The sequence below is a fragment of the Elgaria multicarinata genome, chromosome 2 (genome assembly GCF_023053635.1).
Source record: "Elgaria multicarinata webbii isolate HBS135686 ecotype San Diego chromosome 2, rElgMul1.1.pri, whole genome shotgun sequence".
Classification (NCBI taxonomy): Eukaryota; Metazoa; Chordata; class Lepidosauria; order Squamata; family Anguidae; genus Elgaria; species Elgaria multicarinata.
In genome coordinates, this window is record NC_086172.1 from 96,423,385 (window position 1) to 96,449,233 (window position 25,849).

At 41.5% G+C, this 25,849-nt stretch overlaps 1 protein-coding gene across 4 annotated transcripts in view; it reads right to left on the reverse strand.

Annotated features, from left to right (window-relative positions):
* DENND2B (DENN domain containing 2B) overlaps positions 1-25,849 on the reverse strand; it is a 140,668-nt gene that overhangs the window by 25,630 nt on the left and 89,189 nt on the right. For all 4 annotated transcript variants that reach the window (XM_063117252.1, XM_063117254.1, XM_063117251.1 and 1 more), the window contains 8 exons: positions 23,609-23,824; positions 20,215-20,311; positions 18,637-18,681; positions 15,017-15,201; positions 13,172-13,281; positions 11,348-11,417; positions 5,380-5,457; positions 381-521 (listed from right to left, as the gene is read on the reverse strand). In XM_063117252.1, coding sequence (XP_062973322.1) covers positions 381-521; positions 5,380-5,457; positions 11,348-11,417; positions 13,172-13,281; positions 15,017-15,201; positions 18,637-18,681; positions 20,215-20,311; positions 23,609-23,824 — 942 coding nt within the window. The remainder of the gene's footprint in view (positions 1-380; positions 522-5,379; positions 5,458-11,347; positions 11,418-13,171; positions 13,282-15,016; positions 15,202-18,636; positions 18,682-20,214; positions 20,312-23,608; positions 23,825-25,849) is intronic.

Genomic DNA, 25,849 nt, shown 5'->3' on the forward strand with positions numbered 1-25,849 from the left:
CCACCCTTCTTGCCTGTGATGACTTGTACCTTCCCGACTTAACAATTGGGGATGAGTCATAGAGGAAAACACCTTGAGGCTGACTGCTAGCTTGCTGACCTTGTGATAAAGCCCTGTCAACGTCATAATTTTACAGATAAAACTAAGAGGCCTTGAAGTATATAAGTTGTTAAACAAATATAAAGTTAGATTTCCAAAGTAGTCTCTCTCTCTCTCTCTCTCTCTCTCACACACACACACACACCAAGATAAACTGCTTAATGGAACAGTTTACAAATGGAAATTAGCTGAGATAACTTGCTGTGATCTACTTTCTTTCTCCCTATTTTTTCCTGATTCGGTGAGTGGCTGTTTTGTTAGGGTTTAAGGTTTCTTTTTACCTCATTTCCAGCTCCAGGCAGGAATGTCTTGACTTTGATTGTCTTTCCAGGTGCTGGAAAAGGAGACTCCATCAGACTTCTCATAAATGGATAAACCAGAGCAGCAGAGATCCCCCTTCTTCTTTCAACCTCATCCAGTATCTGATCCATCAGAGCCACATGTGAAAGAGAAGAGAAGCAACATAAGAGCAACGTGCACTTGTAGACTATATTGCAAAGATGGGGAGAGCCTTTGTTTTTCTGTCAAGGGTCACATGCCAGCAACAGGTGGGACCAGAGCCCAAAGTGGGTAGAGCTCTGTGTGTTGAGAGTGTATGTGAGTGAGTGTGCGTGTCTCTCTCTCTTTATGCTGTCCTCTTTTCTCTCTCTCCTTCTGTCCCTGCCCAGTAGGCTGCCAGGTTAGGAACAGATCGTTCTTGGCAGAAATCTGCACCTGGAGAGGGATTTTGGAATTCGAACAAGGGGCACAATGTTGCCTTAGTGCTGTAGGCTGCCCAACCCTGCTCAACCTAAATGTTAGTATATGTACCATTCTATACATTTACATAATTTAACAGATAAGCAATGTCCAATTTTGTTTTTCAGAAATAGCGGTGAAGAACTGGTCCAATCTAAAAGTTCTTCTTCAAGAAGGATGGCCCGCCACTATTTCATCTGAACAAGGACTAGACAAGCCTGAGGCAGGCTTTCTCCATGAGAACAATGCTGGAAAGATATTTCTGGAACGCCAAGTATGAGGTGCTGATTCTGTTGGGCTACTGATGTATTGTGAACTTATCTTGTAACCAAGGCCACAGTTACCACATCACTGCTTGTTGTGTTGAGGTAAATGTGGCTTCAGTTGCAGCTGCGCACATAGTGAACATCTTCACCAACTACCTCTGAACTCTCTCAGTTTGTCTACTTCATTCATGTAAGATGCCAAGGAACATGAACCAGGGACTCTGGCAGAAGGGCCCAAGGCCCTTACTCACTGCACTAGTAGGGCAGCTCACAGCAGAGGAAACTAACGGCCTGATCTCTACTGCACTAGAGCACCACCCAAATAATGGCCAAAAAGGATAGTATGGCTACACAGTCCAACCAGACCAGGTGATGCAAGGCCTGGCTGGCCTCACATAACTGTTGTTTCAGGGTTGCTCATTCAGAGCAACTTTTCCTGAAAGTAGTCATACAGATCCTTGTGCCTCACCTCACCTCATCTTTTTCTGGACTGTCGCCTTCTGGAACTCAACTACTTCTCTGACCTCGACTACACACCACCTGTCTCTGGCCCTTCAGTTCTTTGCTCACTGCTCTCAACATTGGTTTGACCTGTTCTGTGCATTACACCCTTCCAACTGACCACTTGTAGAACTGACCCAGGAGGGCCCTGACAATTAATCCATTCTTAATATTTCTAAGCCACCTTTCTACCAAGGTAAACAACTGGCCAAAATACTACAGACACACAAGGTAGCTTACAAGCATGAACTAAGGTGTCTGTGAATATGCAACCACTGCTTCACTTAGTTACGTAATTTCAAGAATTAATTTCATATGCCTGATGATTAACATTTGAAATTTGGATTCAGGGTATGCAAGCAGAAGAGTGGCTATTCGGATCCACCATTTGCTTTTTTTAAAACTAAACCTCCCGTTCTGTAGTGCAGATTTGCTTAATGCCCTGATGTACCTTGATTTCTATTCAGGATTCAAAGGCATAATGCCAAAAGCAGGACTCTCTTATACTTGCTTATATATTATCTGTTTCAACTTTTCCCTTCACACCCACGAAGCTGTGGCAAAATAATGCATTGTCCAAACTAGATAGCAACATCAAACACAAGGGTGGGGGAAAGTTTGTTTCAAGATGTTTCCTGCATTTTCCAAGGTGTGTTTTTGTTTCAGTTGAAAAAGTATTTGAGATAACCTTGAGGTTATTATAACAGTTACCTATTTAGCTTCAGAACTTTTGTATTAAAAAATCATGACAGAATTATCTGTAACAGAACCCCCTGAAACTTGATTATTACAACCCCCAATTTAAATCCTCCTTGTCAGTGTGTAGCCTAATGTAAACACTCCCAGAGCTTGGCTTGCACCATCACACTTTCTGCCAAGGTCACAAATTGATGTTAGGTCACAAATTGATGTTCCCTGATTTGCAATTCTACAGCCATTATCTCTTGTCAGCTGACCCAGAGAACTGGTTTCCACTGATTTGCCTGGAAGCCAATTTACAGGATTGGCTGGTAAGACTTAAAATCAGCCAAAGTGACATCACATACATAACACTTTTATGGTGCAAACATTCTTTTAAAACAATAACCATGGGTTCAAACTCTGGGGTAGTTCATCCCCCAGCGAACGCAGACTTCAAGATTTGGATGTTACAATAAACAACCAAGGGATGGGGTGTCTCTGGAGGGTTTATCCCAGGGGGAACAGGCAGGCAACCTGGAACCAGCACACTTCCACTTGTCCATGACTATCCATAGTTTAAACAACCCATGGGTAGTCATGATATGAGAATCGGGTGAGTGACTTGCCCAACAGGGACAATGAGCTCAGTGGTAGAGCACACATTTTGCAACATGCATAAGGCCCTGGGTCCAATCCCTGACTTCTCAAGTTAAAAGGATCAGGTAGCAGGATCTCTGGTCTGAGATTGTGGAGAGCTCCTGCCATTCAAACAATACCGAGCTAGATGGACAAGTAGTCTGACCTAGTAGATGGCAGCTTCCTATATTACCTATGTTAAGACTGTCCAGTGGCACCTTTATCTATGGCAAAAGAGGAATATGAATCCATGTCTCTCAAACCCTAAGCTGAATATTCCATTTACTAAACCAAACATGCCTCCTGTGTAGCGTATCACCCATCGGTTGCAACCCAATGATAGGTTTCCTATAAGAAAAAACTTCTGCACAAGCTCCGTTTAGTCAATCCTACCAGACTGAAATGTTATCAAAATGAAGTGCAGGTCACAGGGTCACTCAGGCACAGGCAGCAACAGTGCAAGACAGTTCAAAGTCACTTCCAGGGGAAGCAAAAGTTTTAAATGTTGCCTTATATACAGAGAATAATGTTTGTGATACCATAAAGAAAGGACCAGTTCACTGGGAGCGGCAACAGTCCAAATGCCCAGACTTCCTTTGTTTGACTAGCCTCCATAAACTGTTTGTTGTTCCCATTAGCTTTTGCATTAGAAATGTTAACCTCTTATTAAAGTGTTTGGTATTTGAGGCCCCTTTGATGTTGTATAGACATGTGAAGCAACCTTATACAGTCAGCCCCAATACTGTCTACTCTAACTGGTAGTCACTTTCTAGCAAAGGTCTTTCTCACTCTTGTTACTTTATATTTTAGTTTATTTGGTTTGAACCTGGGGCCTTCTGTATGTAAACTTATGCTCTGCCTTTGTGCTATGGCCATTCCCACTTCCACTTCCAGTTATTACATCCTTAAGGGTGCAATCCTATGAAAGTTTAGGCAGGAAAAGTCTCACAACTCCCAGCATTCCCCAGGCTGCATGGCTAGCTAGGGAATGCTGGAAGTTGTAGGACTTTTCCTGTCTAAACGTGCATAGGATTGTGCTCTAATTCTCTTTTATTTTATTTTTATTTTGGTGAAAGGAAACAGCCTAGCAACCCAACAGAACACACGTATGCACTGATCTTGATATGGAGTTGTTGTTGTTGTTGCTGTCGTCATTAGTAAACAGATTAGATTTATATACCACTTATCATATTTCTAACCAGTTTACAAAGATTAAAATACATTAATATAAACACAAAAGCATTTTAAAATTATAAAAATTACAACACCGTAGTTAACAAAGCTGGGTAGCACAATCAACCGGGGGGCGGGGGAGGAGAGTTGAGTAAAGAGATGGAGCTTTAGTTGGCACCTAAAGCATGCCTCAATTGGTGTCACCTGAATACCAGGAGGACATATCACAAAATGGGTGCCACCATAGAGAAGGCCCACATCTGGGTTGATGCAAGATGGCAGAGTGCAGGTCATGCAACAACCAGCAAGGCCTCCTATGATGATTTAAATGATCAGGTCTAAATCGGGGAAGGAAGTAAAGTGGTCCCAGGTTCTTTAGGGCTTTATATGCCAACAGCAAGGCCTTGAACTTAGCTCAGCAGCTAATAGGTAGCCAGTGTAGTTGCTTCAACGCTGGTGTAATATGTGCACAGCCAGGCAACCTATTCAACATCCTGGCCACCACATTCTGTATCAGCTGCAGCTTCCGGACCAAGCACAAGCGTAGCTCCAGATAAAGTATATTACAGTAATATACAGTAATCTAAATGTCAGGTTACAATGTATGGACTTCAGTGGCCAGGCTATCCCTGGAAATGATCTTTTCTTTCTGAATGTATATGTACAGTCAGCTTTCCATACACCCATTCAGTGGCAGCAGTTGGAACAGGGCATGCAAAGGGGAAAGAAGGTAGAATACAGTGGGAGACTTCCAAATTCGACATCATTCTTTTGGGTGTGCAAATACTACTTGGCTGCACTGGCTACACAATTATTTCTCTGGGGGATTAATGCAGACTGTACATGAGGGCAATGTGGACCATGAGGATTGGATATGCACTGTATGTTCGTTCAACCCCTGGGAAAAGAAAGTCTGTGCAGGCATTCCCTATATCTGGCAATAGATAGTGGGTTAGTGTTATATTGGCCCATCATTTCAGAAATGTGTGCCAAGAATTACAGCTCAGCCAAAACTGGCTTTAGAAAACAATGGGGGAAAGAGAAAGAGAGAGAGAGAGACAGAGCCAATACTGACAGACACAGATGTTTTTCAGATCTAGATGTATTTCAGACACAGCAGTAATAAAGCACTCTTTGATAAAGCCAATAACTGAGATGAACTGTCCAACACAGTAATTCTAAAATACTGTTATCACCCATCAAGCAAATAGTTTTTCTTCATGATTAAGTGTGCAGTTTTTCTGTGAGCAACTAACACAAAGACAAGACTAAAAGAACAGCTTACCTTGGAAAATAAGTCAAAGCAACCCAGGCGGCTGATGACACAGTAAACTTCAGGTAGGCGCGGACCTTTTCCACTTGGCTGACAGCAATTTAAAAAAAGAAGGTTTGAATTGCATTTTAATTTTAATCCATTTATTGATATGATTATGCTTTTTGGCGACTGTTCTAAACATCTTCACCAAGCTAGTCACTTTTGGGAAAGCATTCTTTTTCCTAAGGCAGGAATCTAAAGGCACGGGGAAGGCTTATTGACTTTGGCCATCACTGTGCAATGGAGACACTCTCCAGCATCATTCCGAGTCAAAGCAAAAGAACAAAAAACTAAAACCCCACATTTAACAACTTCTGCAACTCATGCAGACTGTGGTTGAGATCTCCCCAACTGAGTCTGCATGCCAAGTCCATTGAGTATTTGGGTCCATTATGGGGTTCACGCATCAGAGAAAGCAGCAGGAAACACTTAACTCACCAGGACTGAGCCCACAAAAAGAGTCATGACCTAGGCAGATCTATCTTATCCTCATTGTCATAAGCAATGACAGTAAGATTAGCACTTTTGCTGATCATATAAGTACAGGACCCACATCAAGGGCAAAACCAGTCCCTGAAGTGACAATTCTGTGTACCTGTGGTGAGGTACTTCTCTCTGTTTCCAATTAAAACAAAGCAGAAGGTGACTTTCGTTTTTTAAATCCTGGTTATTAATCCCATTTCCAAAATGTCTTTATCAATATCCTTGGTGACCCGACTGTTTGGCTGTTTGCAGACAATGCAAAGGAAATGGCGGATTAATGTTTTAATCTGAGAATGACTGGGATGGTCAGCAGGTGCGTGTCCTGCTGCCGTAAAAATCAAGAAGAAACGGCTGTTAAGTGAACACAGATGAGTCTATTTCTGGAACAAGACCTGCTGCTCGGCAGACGTCACATTTCTGAAGAAGCAGGATCCTTCTTTGTCCATATTAGGTATAAAAACGCCTTCTAAAAGCATCAAGTGATTATATCTAGCATGTGGGATTTGGGTTAAAATCATTGTGTCAAATCTGCAGGAATGCTGCAGCTATGCCAGGCCTCCTGGACAGCTACCAGCTAAGAGCTGTCTTGCCGCGTGCCAGTAAAAACACTGCATTCCTGGGTCATATATAATAGCAGGAACAATAACTGCTCACAGTTTAGTCAAAGGCTCTAGCCTTGTGAAATATTACTCCTTTTTTAAAAAAAAAAAATTAAAAAGGCTACAACGTCACCGAGATTGAAAACTAAGCAATGAGCATCTTCATTTCCCAAGCCTATCTTGCTTCATGGCTTTTACTTCTTTTCCCCAAAAGCGCACACGCCCTTTACCATCAGCAGTGACTCCCTTCATGCTTACGAATCGTACTGACAAAGAAGGGAGCACACCAGAGCTGGAAAGCTTTGGAGTGGCTGGAACTCTTGTTTGCAGCTCTGCTGCTATGGGTTAGAGCGGGGGGTCAGGGGCTGAACTACCTGACCTTTCCCTTCCCTTCCAAACCTGTGATACTGGGGGGTGGGTGGGTTTGAGGCCCGAAGCCATCAACATCTGCTATTTCATATACAGGTTCTTTTTGTTTACAACAGACTTTCTGAAATTGTTGAAACTGAAATTGCTGGAATGTGAAATTATTTCCTAATATATTTTAATGTGCAATTTTATAAAAAGTTTCAGATTTTAGAGACTGCTGTTTAGTAAGGCATGTAGAATATGTTTTTCACTTAGGCAGCAGTTGAAACTCATATACATACTATATAATGTGTGTGTGTGTGTGTGTGTGTGTGTGTTTGCGTGCATACACACAAAAACACACACTATATATCTGGAATTTAGAACACTGCCTTCTTAAACTTACTTGCTAGTGTACTAGTGTCTTCATTTTTGCTAATGCGATATACTTTTTGCTCTGCATCTATTGTGGACATTAATGTTGTGGCCTTGATTAGTATGTTGACATATTTCTCTCTCAAATTCCCCTCTAGACAGAGGATGCACCTTATTGGTCCAGCAATGGAGGGCAGCATTATTCACCAATGCATATGCTCAGCAATGAGTAAGACAGCAGCAAAGTTGTGCTGAACAAGCACATTCACAGAATCTGAGGACAGATTCATGTAATTATTGAGTGTATGGCTTAGTTTGTTGGTTCTGCTTAGATGCTTCCACCATCCCTTTCTTGAATGGGTCATAAGAACGATGTCTCATGAGCACAGCCTGCAATCTTGCATGCCACCACTATTTTTTCCAAAGCAGGTGGAGCTGAATTATGCCAAATTGCAACATGTACACTGCGTGGAAATCAATTCAAATGACCCATTGCCCACAACTAAGGTAAAGCCTGGACAGGGAAAAGTAGAAAGATACAGTGGGGCCCCATTCTCCTCATTTCATGACCAGCAATGTCTAGAGCAGCTGAAAAGAACTGGCCATTGAACAAAGTACTTTTTGTGCATAGAAAGATCAATTTTAAATTTTGACTTCACAACTATTGTGATGTTTCCAGATTTTGGTGGGGTTTTTTGTATTTTTGCACAACATTTTTGCGCACGCACGCACGCACACACACACATACCTCTAAACATGATGTTAGAGCAATTTCTGAGATCATACTGTACTCCTTGGGGTCTCAATGTGAGACACCAAGCAGGTTGGCTTAAAAATGCTCTAAGGAAAGGTCCTCACAACAGGTTACAAAAATAAGGAATGGCTCTAAGGTGAAATCTGCCTCTGTTTTCACTCTTTCATATATTCATTTGTACCACTGAATTGTTTCCTACTGCTTTCTGAGGCCAACATACCCAGGAATCCTGTAAAAATTAACAGCCACGAAAAGCATATTCAGCCACAAAAAGGACTATCTGAATGTAATTTCTAATAATCCCAAAGGATAAGCGAGACATCCAGAATTCAAAGCTAAATTTATCAAGAAGACATGTCATTAATCCATGTGTACTTATAATATAAGGCTTATTTAAGTGAAGACTATTGAGGATGTAGTAATGTAATGTGAAAATACTGTATATCTTAATACTCCTGAAAGGCTGACAACTGTACTTGTCTAGCTTTATTGTTTTGAATATGAAACAATATGAAACAATCACAACATAAAAGCCAAAACTGGACTGGAAGCATAATATGACAGTGCCAGAAGATTTTGTCCTATACTACTATTATTACTTTAAATTACACCTTTTGAATATATATTTACATACATGCACGCACACACATCTTGTTCTGGATCATGTTGCACAGACCTGAATGCTGCTGAAGAACATGTATCTTCAGAAGGGGGAAGGGGAGAAAAGAAGGCAGGATGGCTTCTTCACTAGAAGGCATGTTTCTTCACTATTTTTCATATAGATGTTTCAGAACAGTAAAGTCTATACTCCACAAGTCAGAGTTGTGTTACATGTGCTCTGGGGTACATCTGATCTCAAACATCTGTAATTCCACATACGCACGCAGACACACACCCTTCTCTGTATTCATTACAACCATACCAGAGAACCAGGCATCCAACTGGAGCCTTCTCTGTTTTTTTCCCTCCCATCAGCAGCTCCTACTGCTAGAAAGTCAAATTTTATAAAAATCCTGAAAAGCAGCTCATAGAATCATAGAATAGTAGAGTTGGAAGGGGCCTATAAGGCCATTGAGACCAACACCCTGCTCAATGCAGGAATCCACCCTAAAGCATACTTGACAGATGGTTGTCCAGCTGCCTCTTGGAGTGGGAGTTTTTGTTTTTACAGAATAAGGTTCCATCTACATGTGCAATTTATTTATTTTATTTATTTACAATATTTATATACTGCTTGCCATCCAAAAGATTTCAGAGCAGGAAACAACAAATAGAATAAAAGAATGTGCAACCTCCTTCCAAGCAGATCAATGACTTGATTGAACCGGGATTAAGGCCGCTGTTGCAGTGCAAATATAGCGAAAGTGCTCAACAATGATTTTGGCATTTGGTTGTCACATACCATATCCTTCCTAGTTCAACAGAGACCACTGTTCCTACTAATCTGCGATGATGATGATGATGATGATGATGATGATAACGATGTATCTCCATCATCACCTTCATCAACTCACAGATGCAGGACCAGCTTCTTACGCATGCATCACCCCATTGCCAGAGGCTGCTGAATGCAGATGGGTGGGAAATCCCTGCATCTGGCACCTGCCATTGTACATGCAGTTCTGAACATGACTGAGGAATCCACGAGTACACCAGTAGAGTTGTGTGCCTGCTCTGCACTCATGGATCCTCCTCCCATTCAGTCCAATCCTTCCACTTTGGCCATCATCTATCAGCACTGGTCACCAGCAGTGATGGAACTGACTGTGCTGAGTATCTCTTTGGCAACCGCCCAGAGAGCTTCGGCTGTGGGGTGGTATATAAATGAAATAAATAAATAAATAAATTTGTATCAGGGCCTGCATGTATGTGAGCTCTTGTTGTCCACAATAAATGTGGCTCTCTCAATGAGCCATGTGGGCCATTCCTGTCTTTGGACTTTTGGGTCAATTTGGACTTTTGGGTCATCTCTTATGGTTCAGTTGGAAACATCTTCCTATCACCTGCTTTGTATTGACATAGGAGAAGGTCTTTGTTGTATGAATACAATGTAATCATAATTAGCCAATCACCGTTGATTGGCTGTAATCACAAAACTTTGAATTAAAAAACAAAGACAAGTTTGCTGTTGTTTAAAATCTTGATTCAGATAAAATGTTGCCAATTAAAAATCAGTAATTAATACATCAATCTTGGAAGTTGAAAGAACCAGACAGAGCAGCGTTCCTCTAGCATAGTGGTTCTTAAACAGCTTTGGTTTGACCTACTAAATACTCCCTGCCATAAAGAGTGAAACAAGTAAACCAAAACTTTAGGAAAAATATTCAGCTCCTCTGGAATGCTAATAGGGAGCTGATAGACAAGGAGGAAGAGGAAGAGATATGCCACTCCATAAACAAAGTTCTCTGGGAGGCTATCAATAATAACAACAATAAATTATTAAAATATAATTATTCCTCAGAGAAAGCCATGCTGCCCTTAAGACTGTAAGTGATATTTTGACTTGTTCAATTTCTCTGTAGCACAGAAGTCACACACACACACACACGTACTTCCGATAATATACCATATTCATCACAGAATTTGAGAACTGGAAAGTACCTTGGAGTTCATCTACTCTGCTCAGTGCAGTATCTGCTGTGCATGATGCAACTATAGCATCCCTCACAAGTGGCCACCCAGCTTCTGGTTCAATGCTTTCAGCGAAGGAGGGACCTCCCGCCTCCCAAGGCAGACTGTTCCATTGCTGAACAGCTCTTAACTTTTTTTTTTATTTTTAGTTTTTTTATTTAATTTAATTTTAACAAGTAATTATAACAATATTTCAAATACAGTCACACATATACATTATGTCAATTAGAATATTAAATCTATTGCTAATCGTACGTTAGTTAGTCCGTTCCTAAACCAAACTAAAATCTACTATGCCGAAAATACAATTGATTAATTGGAGGGCCATCTTCTGTATTCAGTTCTAAACAAAAAGTTAAGAATGGGTGCCAAATTGCTACAAAATTCTCTTCCTTCCCTTCTCCTCTGGACATAAGGAAACAACTGATTAGTTTCTCTGCCAGTGCAACTGACCACATTCTATCAAGATATCTTGGGAGTGAAAGTCCTTTGAACAGCATTTACCGTTAAAATATTTCTCCTAAAGTGTAGCCAAAATCTACTCCTCTACAATTTCCACCCACTGGTTCTAGTCCTGTTCTCTCAGCAACAGAGAACAAGTCTGTTCCATCTTCTGCATGACACCCCTTCAGATATTTGAAGACCACTATCATGTCTCCCCTTAATCTTCTCTTCTCTAGGCTAATTCTTAGTACGCTATTCTTAGCATGCTGGAAATTCAGTACTTGAAAAAAGTTGATGTACTTACTAATAATCTTCTGCAGTAACCAAATCTTCTGCTGCCATCTTCTCCAGTCAGCATGAAAGAGAATGTCTCACTGTAACAAAGATTACCCCAGTTTTTATTGCAATGCTTAAAAACAGGTGTAAGATGCACTCTGCTTTGCTTTCAATAAATCACATTGTTGGACATGTCCCGAGATATCTTCCAGACAGATAATATTTATGATTTTAACCTACAGCCTTGGTGAAACTTTGATATTAATCAAAGGATTTGTACTCTGTCCATGTGTAAATAATTACTGAAAACGAGAAGCATTAAGGAACCAGGCCTTGTATTTCCTGTTTTGAAATTAGTTCATTTCTCCCACTTCTTTTGCTTTACAGTGCTCCATTTACAGTGCTCAACAGGAATGTGGTACTGTAAGCACTAGTTTATGCTAATTAAAAACCTATAGCAGAAAGGGAATACACAGTTTCAATTAAGTCTCAATGGAATATATTCAAATTAACTGATGAATTCTAGGGTGCTTCCAGATGGAGGGCTGCTAAAGCTACCAGTTAGAAGGCATTGTGCAGCTATTCTGCCCTTTTCTCCTCGATGGATTTTCTATGGTAAGAAAAGACGAAACAAGCAGTAGAAAGCTTATGAGCAGAAGATGCTGTCATATGGAACTCCACCACCACCACCGTAAAATTCCGTGAATGAGTCAGGGCAATGGTGCAATAAAAGCCTCATCTGGAAACACCCCTAGTTCAGCAGTTTCAAGATGGAGCCTCCCCTTGAAGTCTATTTGCTGAAGCATGGTTGATTCTGAGGTAAACCGAAGAATGCCCTGGAAGCCTGAAACGTCTCATTATTCTGTTTTGAACTTTTTGACTGCTGTCAGACCTGGACAAGGATGAACAATATCATAATAAGAATGAAACAGAGATGCTGGTAGCATTCTTCCAAGCTGGGTTCAGACAAAACACTTTTTGAGGGCTCATAAAAGGAGAGACAAGCGTTGAAAGACCAGAAATTCTTCTCCAGCTCAGATTAAAATCTGAATTGGAGAAGAGCTCCCCGCTTCCTCCCCATTATCCCTCACCTGCCCATAAAAACCTACCTCTTCTAAACATCTCCCCCCAGCTTCTCCTCTACTAATCTGGCCAGTGGTGCAGGAGCAGAGCCAGCAGGAAGGGAGAGGGAAGCAAGGAAATCTGTCCCTTCCACTCCCTCCCGTCTTTGCTCTGGGATCAGCAGGAGGGGCAACAGGGAGGACAGGGAAGGAAGAACAGGAGGTGTCTCTTCCACTTCTCTGTCATCCTGGCATTGGACTTTGTAATCTTCTCAAGAGCCGCCCTGACTTTCCTCCTGGAATGATGCTATACAGCATGCCAGGACAACAGGGAAAGAGTAGAGGAAGGGATGGACCTCCCACATCCCCTCTATCCCTGCTGCTGCTGCTGCTGTTCCTACCCTTAGTTCAGTATATAAAGGGAAGAGGAAGGTACAGAAATGGGCAGAAAGAGTGTTGTAAGGACAGAAGCCTCAGATTGGTTCAGGAAACGAACCGAGTTCTTTATGATTTTGAGAGAGCGCTGTCATTTCTAACATTAAATACACACAGGCAATCGGCCCAGGATGGCCAACTGATATGAGCAATGGCACTGCTGCTGTCCTTCCCCTATACCAAGCAAAGGACATTGGCAGGAGTTTTGAAAAGGGCCAGGAACTAGGTGTACTACACCAGCAAAATATTATGGAGTTCTGGAGGGAGAGAGAAAAACCCCAGTGACGGGCAAAACATTATGTTAGTTTTGTCACTACACGTTACCCACTATCATGGCTATTAGCAGGATAGTTTACCTGTTGTATTCTGACACTGGGTTCCAGTCCTTGGCATCTGGAAAGCAAAACTGGGGGATGGCCTTGAGCCGTTCTTCTGCTTCACGAACTTGTTTCGTGGGTCTTTCTAGCTGTGGTTGAATAAATTAATATCAGAGTCTAGCATAGACCCACATCAGTCTTTTGGAATCAACACAGAGAACAAGTATTCCTTCCAAAAATTAGACTGAATAAACTAACAAATTAAAGGAGAAAATGATATTTTATCCTGAATAGCCAGTTATGTTGCTTGATACAGAGAACATTATCAGAAAGGCAAACGTATACACTTTAAACTGCTAACACGTTGGCTCTAGAGAAGGCAAGTAACAAAGACACAACTGGCTATTTTAGGGGGCTCACAGCTGCGAAGACAAGAGATAAATCTCTCTTTCCACATGCTGCAATTCCCCCACCCCAAACTGCACCCCCAAACCTGTAGAATTTAAAGAAACTCAGAAGACAACACCTCATGAGATGTTATAAGCGTAATGTATAGTTTGGCCCTACGATGCTATTCTTATGAATCTATTATTATTTAATACATAGGTCTTAAATTCCTTTATGCCATACAAAAGCCAAAAAGGTACCTTGCATCAAAGTAGGGATGTTTACAAAATTCTCCCTCATCCAATTTCTCCTTAGGATTTAGAGTTCTAAATTACTCTATTTTGTTTTCAAGATGGCCCTGGCATGCTAGCAATGTGCCATTCTTCTGTTTTCTATTTCTGGTCAAGTTCAGATTAGTGCACATCACAATTTACCCCACCAGTCTTTTGTTCTTACAAGTTACCAATGTGCATTAGTGCATATGTGCACTGATTAAATCGCAAGGAAAAAAACCAGTCTTGATGTGATTTCACAACCTCATCAGGATTCCTTTTATGCTCTGATTTAATCACTGCGCCTATAATGCTGGAGCACATTGGAAACCTGTAAGAGAAAAAAGAGAAATCAAACCTTTGACAAACTGCAAATATATCAATTCTAAAATTAATTTTAGAAACTCTCCCAGTTAAGCCAAAGTAACACAAAGCAGAACGTGGGATAGAGCAAACCTATTCCATATAACTGGATGTCCCTGGTTGGGATCTGGAGAAATGCACAATGTCATTTTATTTTATTTATGTATTACATTTATATTCCACCTTTTTTTCCCTCCAAAGTACCCAAGGCAGCATACATAATCTTCCTCTCTATTTTATCCTCACAACAACAACCCTATGAGGTAGGTTGGGCTGAGAGTGTGTGACTGGCCCACAGTCATCCAGTGAGCTTCCATGGTTGAGTGGGGACTAGAACCCAGATCTCCTGACTTCTAGTCCAACATTCTAGCCACTACACCACACTGGCTCCCTAATGAAACCCTACAGGAAGAAGAGAAGCATCTTCACACAGAGCTGCCATTTTCAGAGATAACTCTGTGGTTAGCATCACATCCAGTTGCACTTTCACTGTCTCTTTGCTTATGCTGTGTCATGACTTCCAAAATGCCCTCTTCTTGTGTGTGTACATGTACATGTGTGTGCGTATGTATACATATTAATGAGCCAAATCCATATGGAGAATGCATTTAGAGAGGCAAACTCGCTGGCGCTGCAATTGTTAAGCTCTTTCCCACTGAAGACTCAACGAATTCAACTTTTCCAAAAATATTTCAAGATGTCCCTGCAGCAAAAGTTTTATTTTGAGGGAGATATCCAGAAGCGGACACCAATAATAAAAAACATGGCACTATGTACCTAGCAATGTCCCTTATAAGCTGCCACAGTAAATAGAGCTAAGAACAATAATGGACGAATGACTGCCAAGCAGTGAAAGTCTTACCTTTGGAAACTGATATGTGACTTCAGGGAGATACGTATTTTTAGAGGGCTTCTTCCTAAGGGAAACGACCACAAAATACTCAAACAATTCACGTTCCTGCCATTCAATCAGTTCCAGTTCCAAGGTCCGATAACTAGGAGCCCTCTTTAGCATTGACTGGATGTGGACAAGGCGTTGGGTATGAGCTAGTATTGCAAAAGAAACAAAAAGCATTAGTTGGCAGATGAGTGGGTTTTCTGAGCCATTATAACCCCAAGTATGGCCTTCTTTAAATATGCACATTTTTATTGCCCATATCAAAGTTTTTGCAAGTATAGAAGCAACAGAAATCACTGAAAAGAACCTTAACATATATAACCTATTCAGAGTTATACGAAGTTCTCAACTGACTGCCTATCAGCAAATATGTTACTGACTTGTCATGCTTGTTGTGATCCATATACTTTATTAATCAATAAATATGAATAAAATCAGCCCCCTCCCTCCTGCTACCAACTGTCTCTGCAGAGGCCACCAGTGAGGGAGGAAGCAGCAGCAGGGCACCTCTCCACCGTGCCTGGGTCCAGCTCCAGCTCAGAGCCCCCTCCCTCCTGCTACCAACTGTCACTGCAGAGGCCACCAGTGAGGGAGGAAGCAGCAGCCAGGCACCTCTCCACCGTGCCTGGGTCCAGCTCCAGCTCAGAGCCCCCTCCCTCCTGCTACCAACTGTCACTGCAGAGGCCACCAGTGAGGGAGGAAGCAGCAGCCAGGCACCTCTCCACCGTGCCTGGGTCCAGCTCCAGCTGAGAGCCCCCTCCCTCCTGCTACCAACTGTCTCTGCAGAGGCCACCAGTGAGGGAGGAAGCAGCAGCCAGGCACCTCTCCACCGTGCCTGGGTCCAGCTCCAGCTGAGAGCCCCCTCCCTCCTGCTACCAACTGTCTCTGCAGAGGCCACCAGTGAGGGAGGAAGCAGCAGCCAGGCACCTCTCCACCATGCCTGGGTCCAGCTCCAGCTGAGAGCCCCCTCCCTCCTGCTGTCAACTGTAACTGCTGAACTTTCCAACTAAGATTGTAGTGCCTGAATTTGCTTTCCTTTTCCCCCTCCTCCTCCTCCTCCCTCCCAATCCCCTTTCCTTTTGTGTCATGTCTTTTAGATTGTAAGCCTATGGGCAGGGACTGTCAAGAAATACTTTTGTAAGCCGCTGTGAGAGCCTTTTTTGGCTGAATGGCGGCATAAAAATCCTTAAATAAATAAAATAAAATAAAAATAATAATCAACATAGAATCAGTTCTATGCTGCCAAACACGTTTCAACCTTGATGCAATGGAAATAGGAAGCAATGGTAACATTTGGATTTCTGAACTTCTGCATTTACCAAGGTAAGTTTTTGGCTTGCTAATAATCTTTTCAAAGCAAAGTAAGGATGCACACCAAGAATTAGGGCACACATCTACATGGTAACAATCAGAAGTGCTTTTTTCAAAGCTTCTAATCCCCTATAAGCAACATGGTACCAAAATTAGTCCTCTGTGTCCATAACACAGTATTACCATCAAATACTTTTTTGCACAGGCTACTAACCAGGATCGTTGATATGATCATATGACACTGGTATATAAAGGGCTGCTTGCACAAGGAGAAGGCCTTTCTGCTCAAGCATCAGCTGCACTTGCTTCCAGTCCAATTCAAAGTGCTGATGTCAACTTTTAAAATTCTAAATAGCTTGGGGGCCAAAATGCCTAAATAAATGTCTTCTTCTTTATGTACCTGCTCAGACCCTTCAGTCATCATGGAGGCCCTCCCCTAGGTACCCCCGCCAAAGGAAGCTAAGCAGGTGGTCTTCTCAGTTTGAGCACTCTGTCTATAGAATGCATTTGCCAAGGAGGCTTGCCAGGTACCTACATTGTTATGTTTTTTCCACTAGTGAATACATTCCTCTTCTCCCAGGCATTTTAGATTTCAAACTTTATATTAAATACCTGCTGCTTTTATATGTTTTGCATTATATATATTTTCTGTGCTGTGTAGTGTTGTTATTTGTTGGGGGTTTCTTTGTATTGTGGTTTTAATTCTTCTGGTTTTGTAATCCACCCAGAGAATGTTAAAAATTTAAAATATAATAAATAAGTACTGATATAAGGCTACATCCAATTAAGGGCTTCTCCACATGGACTTTTATCCTGCAATCGAGAATTGTTACTCACAGAAGTTCCCAGGTCCTTTACATGATGTCATCAAGCTCCAAGGCTGTCCCTGTGCTTTCTGACCTTTATCCCATTTTTTTTAAGATTATGGATAATGAGCTATTTAAATATCACGAGTTTATTTTCTCCATGAAAAGAGAAACTGATGCTATAATGCAGCACCTTTTAGTGGCTGTATAATGAGACATATAGAGCTTACAGATAAAGGAACCCCCTAGGAAAAAAGTGGAAGTGCATGAAAAGGGGATAACCTAATCCCACAAAGAATAGGGAAGCAGAAGCCCCAGTAAAGTTGGAGTAAAATCTCTTCTGTTCCTGCCTGTAGCACCTGGAGCAGAGTCCCTAATCAGTTTTGGGGTATACACCAGGGAGGAGGAATCATTTCTGCCAGTGGTGTCCATACCATTGGCGGATGGACACTGTTAGATACAATCCACAGTGTTTTGAACATTTAGGAAAATTATATAGAATGAAGTATTGACTGTAATTTATTATATTGTTACTGGCCTGAATATAAAATGTATATTTATCTATAACTATATTTACTTCCAAACTCCATCATAAGGTAAGGGAAATCTCTGCAGAAGAACTAATTACATCTTCTGATTTGCAAACTGTACCCTAGCCTAGTATCTGAAGTTTCTCCCTGCACAATATAGCTTGCCTTGTTCAAGAATTCTGTTCGTTGTGGTCTAGAGCAAAAATGGTCCCTGGTTATCACTTCTCCAAATAGGAACAACATAAGGTGAAAGAAATACTGTGGCTTGACATAGACAACAGTTTGCAAAAGAAGTACACCTGTTCTGAGAGAGGCGTTGCTTCCCACGGCATGCACACATATTTCTTTTGTCCCATTGTCCCATCTGTTTGAACAGGTTTTGCAGATCTTTGAAACAATACAAAAACCTATGAAATCTGTTTAACAAACATGAAAGTGGAATGAGTATACACATAATAAGTAGTGATCCCTCTTTAAAACCTTGTCTGCAACCTCGTCTGCAAGTTACAGGAAACGGGATGTGTTGCAGTTATAGCTAGTTAATGCATGGGAATTTGGGGCACAACTAGCCTGAAGATCTCTATAGCCTACAGTGTGGTTTCCTGCTCCTCCTCTTCCTCCCGCTTTCTCTCTCTTACCTTCTCCAGTACGTGTTTGCTCTATCTCCTGCCAGTGTTATAGATCACAAAGAAATGGACTGAACTAACTCTGTTGGAAACTATACGCTGTACCTGCATCTTTATGCAAGAAAGTGTGAATAAAGCCACTTACAAAAGAAGGCTGTGGTCTCCATTATTTAGCCTTGTGTGCACGTGAGACTGGTAAACCCTTTTGTTTTGTTTTTCTCTGCTAACTGCCTTTTTAACAGGAGGCAGCAATACCAAATAATTCCAGTTATTTTTAAGTTTCTGCTCCTACAGTATGCTGTGCCTCTCACCTTTAAACCTGTCATCTGAATCACTCTCACTTTCGCTGTTTTCATCTGAAAGAGAGAGAGAGAATGCGAGAGAGATTCTGCTATTAGAAACATTTCAAGCTTGCTCATGTTATTAAGTTATCAAAAGTGTCCTACAATGAGCATTTTATTTATTTATTTAAACTGCCTAATAACAGAAATTCTCTGGGGAGTATAAAATACATTAAAAACACTCAATACAAATATTAAAACAAAAAATAAAAAAACTCACATAATAAAATCAAGATAAAACCAGCAGCAAAGAATAAATTCCTAAAACCAAATTAAAATCAGAAGCAGAATAGAGCACTGAAATTACTAAAAACAGTTCTTAATATGCCTGGGAGAACAGAAAAAGTCTTTATCTGGGGCTGAAAAGAGCTTAATGTAGGAGCCAGGCGAGCCTCTCCGGGGAGAGCATTTCACCACTGAAAAGCCACCCGCCTTGCCTCATTTGGCAGGGGTGGGGGACCTGGAGGAAGGCCTCAGATTATCAATTTAATATATGGGTAAGTAAATATGGGAGGCATGTTCCAGAATACATGATAATGGTATTTCTACGGGGAAATGGTTTATGATTCTGAAAGTGTTTAGACACTAATAAAGGAACATAATTTGAGGTCATTTCCATTCTGCATTAGGAAACATTTTAAAATCAGGTTGGTTATTTTCCATCCAAACTCTTTTAGACATTGAAAGGAGGTTGTACAACATCTGAAAAGTCCAAGGGAGCTCTTTAAAAGCTTAAGTAGGCAGAAATCTACATGAATAATAGCAATTAATTCTGTGAGAAATGCCAACTTGCATAAGGCAGTGGAGGCCAAGTTCTGACTCATTCACAGCGTGTGGCTCCCAAGCAGTTCAGGAAAGGGATGTGTGTCTTGGTAAGATGCTCTTAGGAAGGCAAACAACTATGCTGTGACAAGGGCAGTTAGAAGCAGCAGCGCCAGAGGCGACTCCCTTTGCCCTCACCAGCTGGACTAGGGTCATATCTCAATCCTGTAGCAGCACTCTTCATAGAACAAATGGAATAGACAGTAACAAACATTACAAACATCTATTTGGCAATAATAGGCATGCAGTATCCAGTTTTATTAACTATTTTAATTGAAGATTTTGGGGCATGCAGCAAGCCAACAGAAAAATGAATGGCTGGTGGAATGTGGCGGTTTCACCATGGGTACATTTATGCACTTTAATTCTGCAGAAATAACCTGACAAACTCCAGGATATGAAGCCAGCTGCTTCATATTTTACATCATGATCATGTCTGCTGAAACTATACTGATTTCCCCCAGTGTCTCTTGCAGCAAACATGCAAAGTGTGAAGAGTAGATGTATGTTCCTAAATGTTCAAGGACATGCACCAGGGAACCTGGATTGGCCGCAACTCCCTGGTGTGGACCCACGGTGCACTTAGGAACAAGCATCTGGTCTTGCAACCTTATATGTTTACTATAGCAGACGGTGTAACAAAACAAATTAACAAAACTCAGTGACTTCTGTAATGACAGGATAGTCAGTATTCTCTCATTAGGACAAAAGGTTTCCATGCTATACCTCTCAGCGATGCTGTTTCAATATTGGACATTGAAAGCTTCTTCAATCTCTTTTTCCCTCTTTTTGCACTATAGATAGAATTGATCCTTTGTACAAGCTGTAAAAAAAGAAGAGGATAACAAATCAAAAGGATGAACCAAGTAGAAATTCAAAACTGTATATGTGATTTACTCAGAATGCAATCCAAACCCACTCACCTGGGAGTAAACCTCATCAAACTCAATGGGATTTACTGCTGAGCAGACATGTACAGGTTGTGCTATTACTGTTCTTTTCTCTTTCATGCAATCTAAATACGACCGTTGCTAAATACGAACATTAGGAATATTTTCATACACCAGAAAACTCGCAGTGCAAACAAGTTCTATAGTGGGGTTGTACAGCAGAGGTGCTCTCAGGGTCAATTTCATGATGTTTAGTGCCAAAATGGAGCACAATAGTGGTTGGACCATAAGGAGGTTGCTCTACAGCAAACCTCACCTAATTTCACTAGCAACTCTAATCGCCAAACCATTGTTATATGACATTGTTTCTCAATTTTATTCTTTATTAAACACAATATAGGACTAGCAGAAAAATCTTATGCATGTTTAATTGTAAGTAAGACCACTGCGTTGTGTTCAATGGGGCTCATTCACAACTGAATGAGAACTGAGTGCACATGAGTACAGTTAGTTTCACAAATATATTTGGTTGCTAGTATATTTTCAGCAACATAAGTTTTTTAATATACGGGGGAAATACTATATTTACAATCAACAAATAAGCATGTTGCTTGGTCACTCTGCCTATCGGCCTACTAAACAATTATTCCATATCTTGCTTGGCCTTCGAAAGTTTTCGCTAAATTGAAAGTTTCAAAACTGGAATTATGCAGCTATCTTGAGTTGCACAGCCTATGAATAAACAATAAGAGCCATATTGGATCAGCGGTGATTTCCTTGGGAACCATCGTTACAAACAAAAAACAAAGGAGAAAAAATTAACTTAAGGCATATATTGCAGATTGTAAATAGCAACGGGTCAACTGCTAGTCAAATTGTAATTCAGCTGGTGAGCAATGCCCTGACTTGCAGAGCTTAAGGGGAAGCATGTAATTGTTTAACCAAGGGAAAGCTCAGACACATTTCCCCTTTTCATACTAAAGTGACCTGTCCATAGGTGCGGTGGGAAAGGGTAAAGCTTGCATGCATGACTGCCTACAACATAACTTGTGACGCAACTAGCTTCATAGATATTTTATGCAATCATTCTCCCCTTTGTAAGGGGGCAGGAGCACAGATGTCCATTACATTGTAGACTCATGTGAGCCTATGAAAATTCATGCTTCCCACCTTGCGTATGACCAATGTCTACATTATTGCTTTTGTTTTTGGACTAAACATTGGATTTGGTAGCACAAAAATGGCCTGGGATCTCTTCTCCACCCCCATCCCCCAATTCCACATGCATTTCTATGAATACAACAAGAACATGGCCTTATTGGCTATGTGGATAATGGGAGGAAATAATGGGCTGAAGGTCTTGAACATGAGAATCCCATAAATAACATGTGCTGACAGAGCACATCCAATCTGTTGGGGTTAGGTTTTTACCCACAGAAGGAAAAAGACTCTAAAGAGTTAAAAAGATGTCCTTGGCCAGATTGTCTCTGCCAGGAGAAGTCCAGTATGAAGCAGATTCTTCCCTGGCCTACGTGCGGTACGAGAAGTACAAGATGAAGAGACTATTGGTTAATTGGGCCAAGGAGAAAAGTGTATTTAAGAAGTCCATGTTGTAAGGCTTCTTACTGCTGCTGTTATACTGCTATGACATTATCAGACTGCTGATGTGATCTTACTGTGATATATTACTGCTGCTACGTTGCTGTACTGTTGGTGAAAGGACTGTATATATGACCATTTATTCTGTAAGTAATTTATTTAGTGTCAGTAAAGTTTCTTACTGACCAAAGACCGTGAGTGCTTCTTTTTGTTCTTAACTCCAAGCTGAAACCATTTCCAGCTCCACGCTGCTGCTGCTATTCGCACTCTGCTATATTTTTTGGGTAAGCAATTACCACGATACAATCTTGGTATCTACATTAATCAGGGAGATGGATCTATAATTTGCACAGAATCTGTGATCTAGTCCCGGTTTGGGGATGACTGAAATGTGGGCTCTTTGCAGAGTGGGCACCAGTGTGCCTATTTCATTATATACCCTTTATGCCAATGTATCTGTTTTTCAAAACACATGTTTATATCTTCATGTAAGCACATCCTTTTGTCAAGTTGATTGAGTATAACAACATGCCCACATGGTATTGCAGGGGTGGGCAACTTCTGGCCCTCCATGTTTTGGTGTACAACTCCCATCAGCTATAGCAAGCATAGCTAAGGGTGAGGGGTGATAGAAATTGTAGGCCAAAACATATGGAGGGCCACAAGTTGTCCACCCTTGCAGTACTGGGATTCTCACTGCTGCTCTAGCTAACAGAGTTTGAGAAATAACAGCATTAATTCCCTTCAACAGTATTAATTCCCCACCACCCAGAGAGCAAGAAATCTGAGATATAGTGGCACTAAATGCTGCCAGAAAGACCCCTGCTGCTAACCTATCACTAGACACTGAAGAGCCTTCAATAAGGTTTATTGGTTAGTTATCACTGCCACACTTTCTCAATTTACCTTTCCTCAAGAACTTCTGGCTTGGGTGAAAATTCTATATGCAAACCTAAGGTCACAGATGTGGACCCATACAATTCTTCCCCTGCCATTCCCAATTGAAAGGGGCGCACACCAAGGCTGTCCTCTCTCTCTCTCTCTCTCTCTCCTGAAATTCAACATCTGTCTAGAACAGTTGGCTTGCACCATGAGACAAAGCAGATCAATAAGGGGGGTTCTCATGGATGATATGTTATTGTTTATTGATGATCCTGAAAATCCTATTCCAGAGTTTATTAGGTTAATAGACAAATTTGAATCAATATCAGGATATATATGATCAATTGGGCTAAATCAGAACTTACACGCTTAGAAACGGACATGTCCTTTGCCCTGTTTTTCAGATGGTTGTTCAAACAATGCCTGGACACCATATTTTATCTGAGAATAAAGGTCACCAAGGATATTTCCCAGTTGGTTAAATTGAATCCGACACCTCTGTTAGCTGAAATTGCTTTAGACGTAGATAAATGGGCCCTACTCACTCTCAGTGTTTGGAGTAAAATTAGCACCTTAAAATGAACATTTTGCCTCAAATAGTGTATGGTCTCCAAGGCATCCTGCTGTCTATATCCAAACTGTACCCCTAGGTCCTCAGGACCGATTCACACTTGCAAGGCTTGATATGACCATGACGGTTGAAACAACAAGTAAACGAACACTTGCAAGGACATTACAGTGATCAATACCTTTGGGACCCTCCTGGCCCTGCGCGTGGACAGCAGTTCACTTGTAGTACTTAGACTGTCCTCATTCAGGCTGGAGGGAGAGGAGGGAATGCCAAGCTGGGCCAGCAGCAGCATATCGTCATGGCTGTGCCTCTTGGGTAGCCGTGGGAGGCGATGGCCTTTCCTTTCTGACCAGTTCCCAATCCGTAGAGATTGGCTGCTGGGCTTTGAAGGTAGCTAACGAAAGAAGGAAGAAATGATTATTATTTAATTTAACCTATTTTAATCCACCCAATAACAAGCGTTCACAAGGCAGATTGCAAACAGCTAATAGAACAAAACACAAAAGAAATATTTAAAAGAACAAGATACAATACAAAATGGCTTATAGCACAGGAATAGATAAATAAAGATATGCAAGAACAGACATGAAAAACTAAACATTAAGTCTCTAAGGGTGCAATCCTACACCTATTTAGACAAGAAAAAAATGTTTCAATTTCTAGTATGCCCCTCCCCAGCCAGCATGGTGGCTGAAGGAATGATTAGAGTTATAGGACCCTTTTCTGTCTAAAAATGCATAGGATTGCACTCAAAAATGCCCGAGAGAAAAGAAAAGTCTTCACCTGGTGCCAAAAAGATAATAACATAGAAGCTAAGTGACCCTCCTTGAGAAGGCCAGTAGTCCATAAATGGAGTGGCACCACTGAGAAGGCCCTCTCTAACACCTTTCAGCGAGGGCAACTGGGAAAATGCCTCCAAATGTGACCTAAGCATCTGAGCAGATATATACAGGAGATCATTTCCTTTAGGAAGGGAGGGAGGAAGAACAAGCTATAGCCAGAGAGATACAGTTGTTCTGGAAAACTATTCCAAGGCCTGAACTCTTAATATAATGAGTAGAAAGACCTCAAATGAACTTCAGTGAACATCAAATAAGGGGAGTTTGTTAGACTGAGACAGAATTGCCTTTTCATTGAAGGCTGCGTTTTGCCATTAGTATAAGGAACTGCCTTATACCAGCTCCAAACAACAGTCAATTAAGCCCACCATTGCCTGCCTTGGCTGGCAGTCTCAGACTGTGGGTCTTTTCCAGCTTTGCTCTTCTAGTGTTTCTTTAAACTGGAGATGTCACAAACTGGACGTGCCAAGCATGTTCTCCACCACTGAGCTATGACTCCTCATCATTCAGGTATTTCTCAGTGCCCCCACCGTGGGGGAAGTACGGGACACAAGTACAGTGTCCTGTACTTCCCCCACATGAGGAGAAGTACGGGACAGGATTGGGAAGCAGAGAGGAGTCCTCAAGAGGAATTAAGGCTATTAGCAAGCAAAGGCTGAGAAAGATACCAGTGTTGGGGAGCAACACACAGGATATGCACGATTACAGAGAAACTAAGAGGTTAAGGGGCCAACTGGCAGTTTCTGTGCTGGTGGCCTCGTGCAGAGATGGGTAGAAAGTCAATCTCTAGATGTTTTAGACTTCAGCTCCCAGCATTCCAGACCACTGGCCATGCTGGCAAGGGCTTCTGGGGGATGGAAGTCTTAAAACATCTGGAGATCTACCTTGTGGCCATCCCTGGCCTTCTGCTGCAGCCGGAGTCTGCTTGGAGCCTTAAACTTGAGAGGTTCTCTGGGCAATGGAACCTTGGCTCCTTATCCACCAGTTCCCCTTGCCTTCCTTAAGAGATGCACCCTGGGGCAAAGCAACAAGAACCTCTAACTATACATATACACTGATGGGGTCCGAGCTCGGGGTGACTGACCTGGATAAGGAAAGACTGCAACATTTAGGGCTCTTTTGTTTAGGAAAAAAAGGAAGGCGAATAAGAGGGGACATGATAGAGGTTAATACAATTATGCATTATGTGAAGAAAGAGGGTAGAGAGAGATGTTGTTTTCCCTTCTAAATGTATGCCCCATCCCACACTGTTATGTCCCGATACCAGTTGTTACTGACATCTTGGGCCATGCTATCGATTTTAATGTGAACTCTGGAAAAGCAGTCTGACTCTGTGCCCCAATTATGCACGCTTACACCAACATAGGTATGTCTTTTGTACTTCCCTGATCCTTGTCAGGCCCAGCCAGGAGACTCTCAGCTTTATTCCACTGAGCCTCCCTTAGTTACCACCCAAGGTTTATAGCAAAGTGGATAAAACAAACAAAATCAGAAATGGCACATGTATGTAGGGGGAGATAAGTTGTCCATCTCTAATTACATCACAGATAAGAAGATGCCAACTTCACGTATATGCTGAT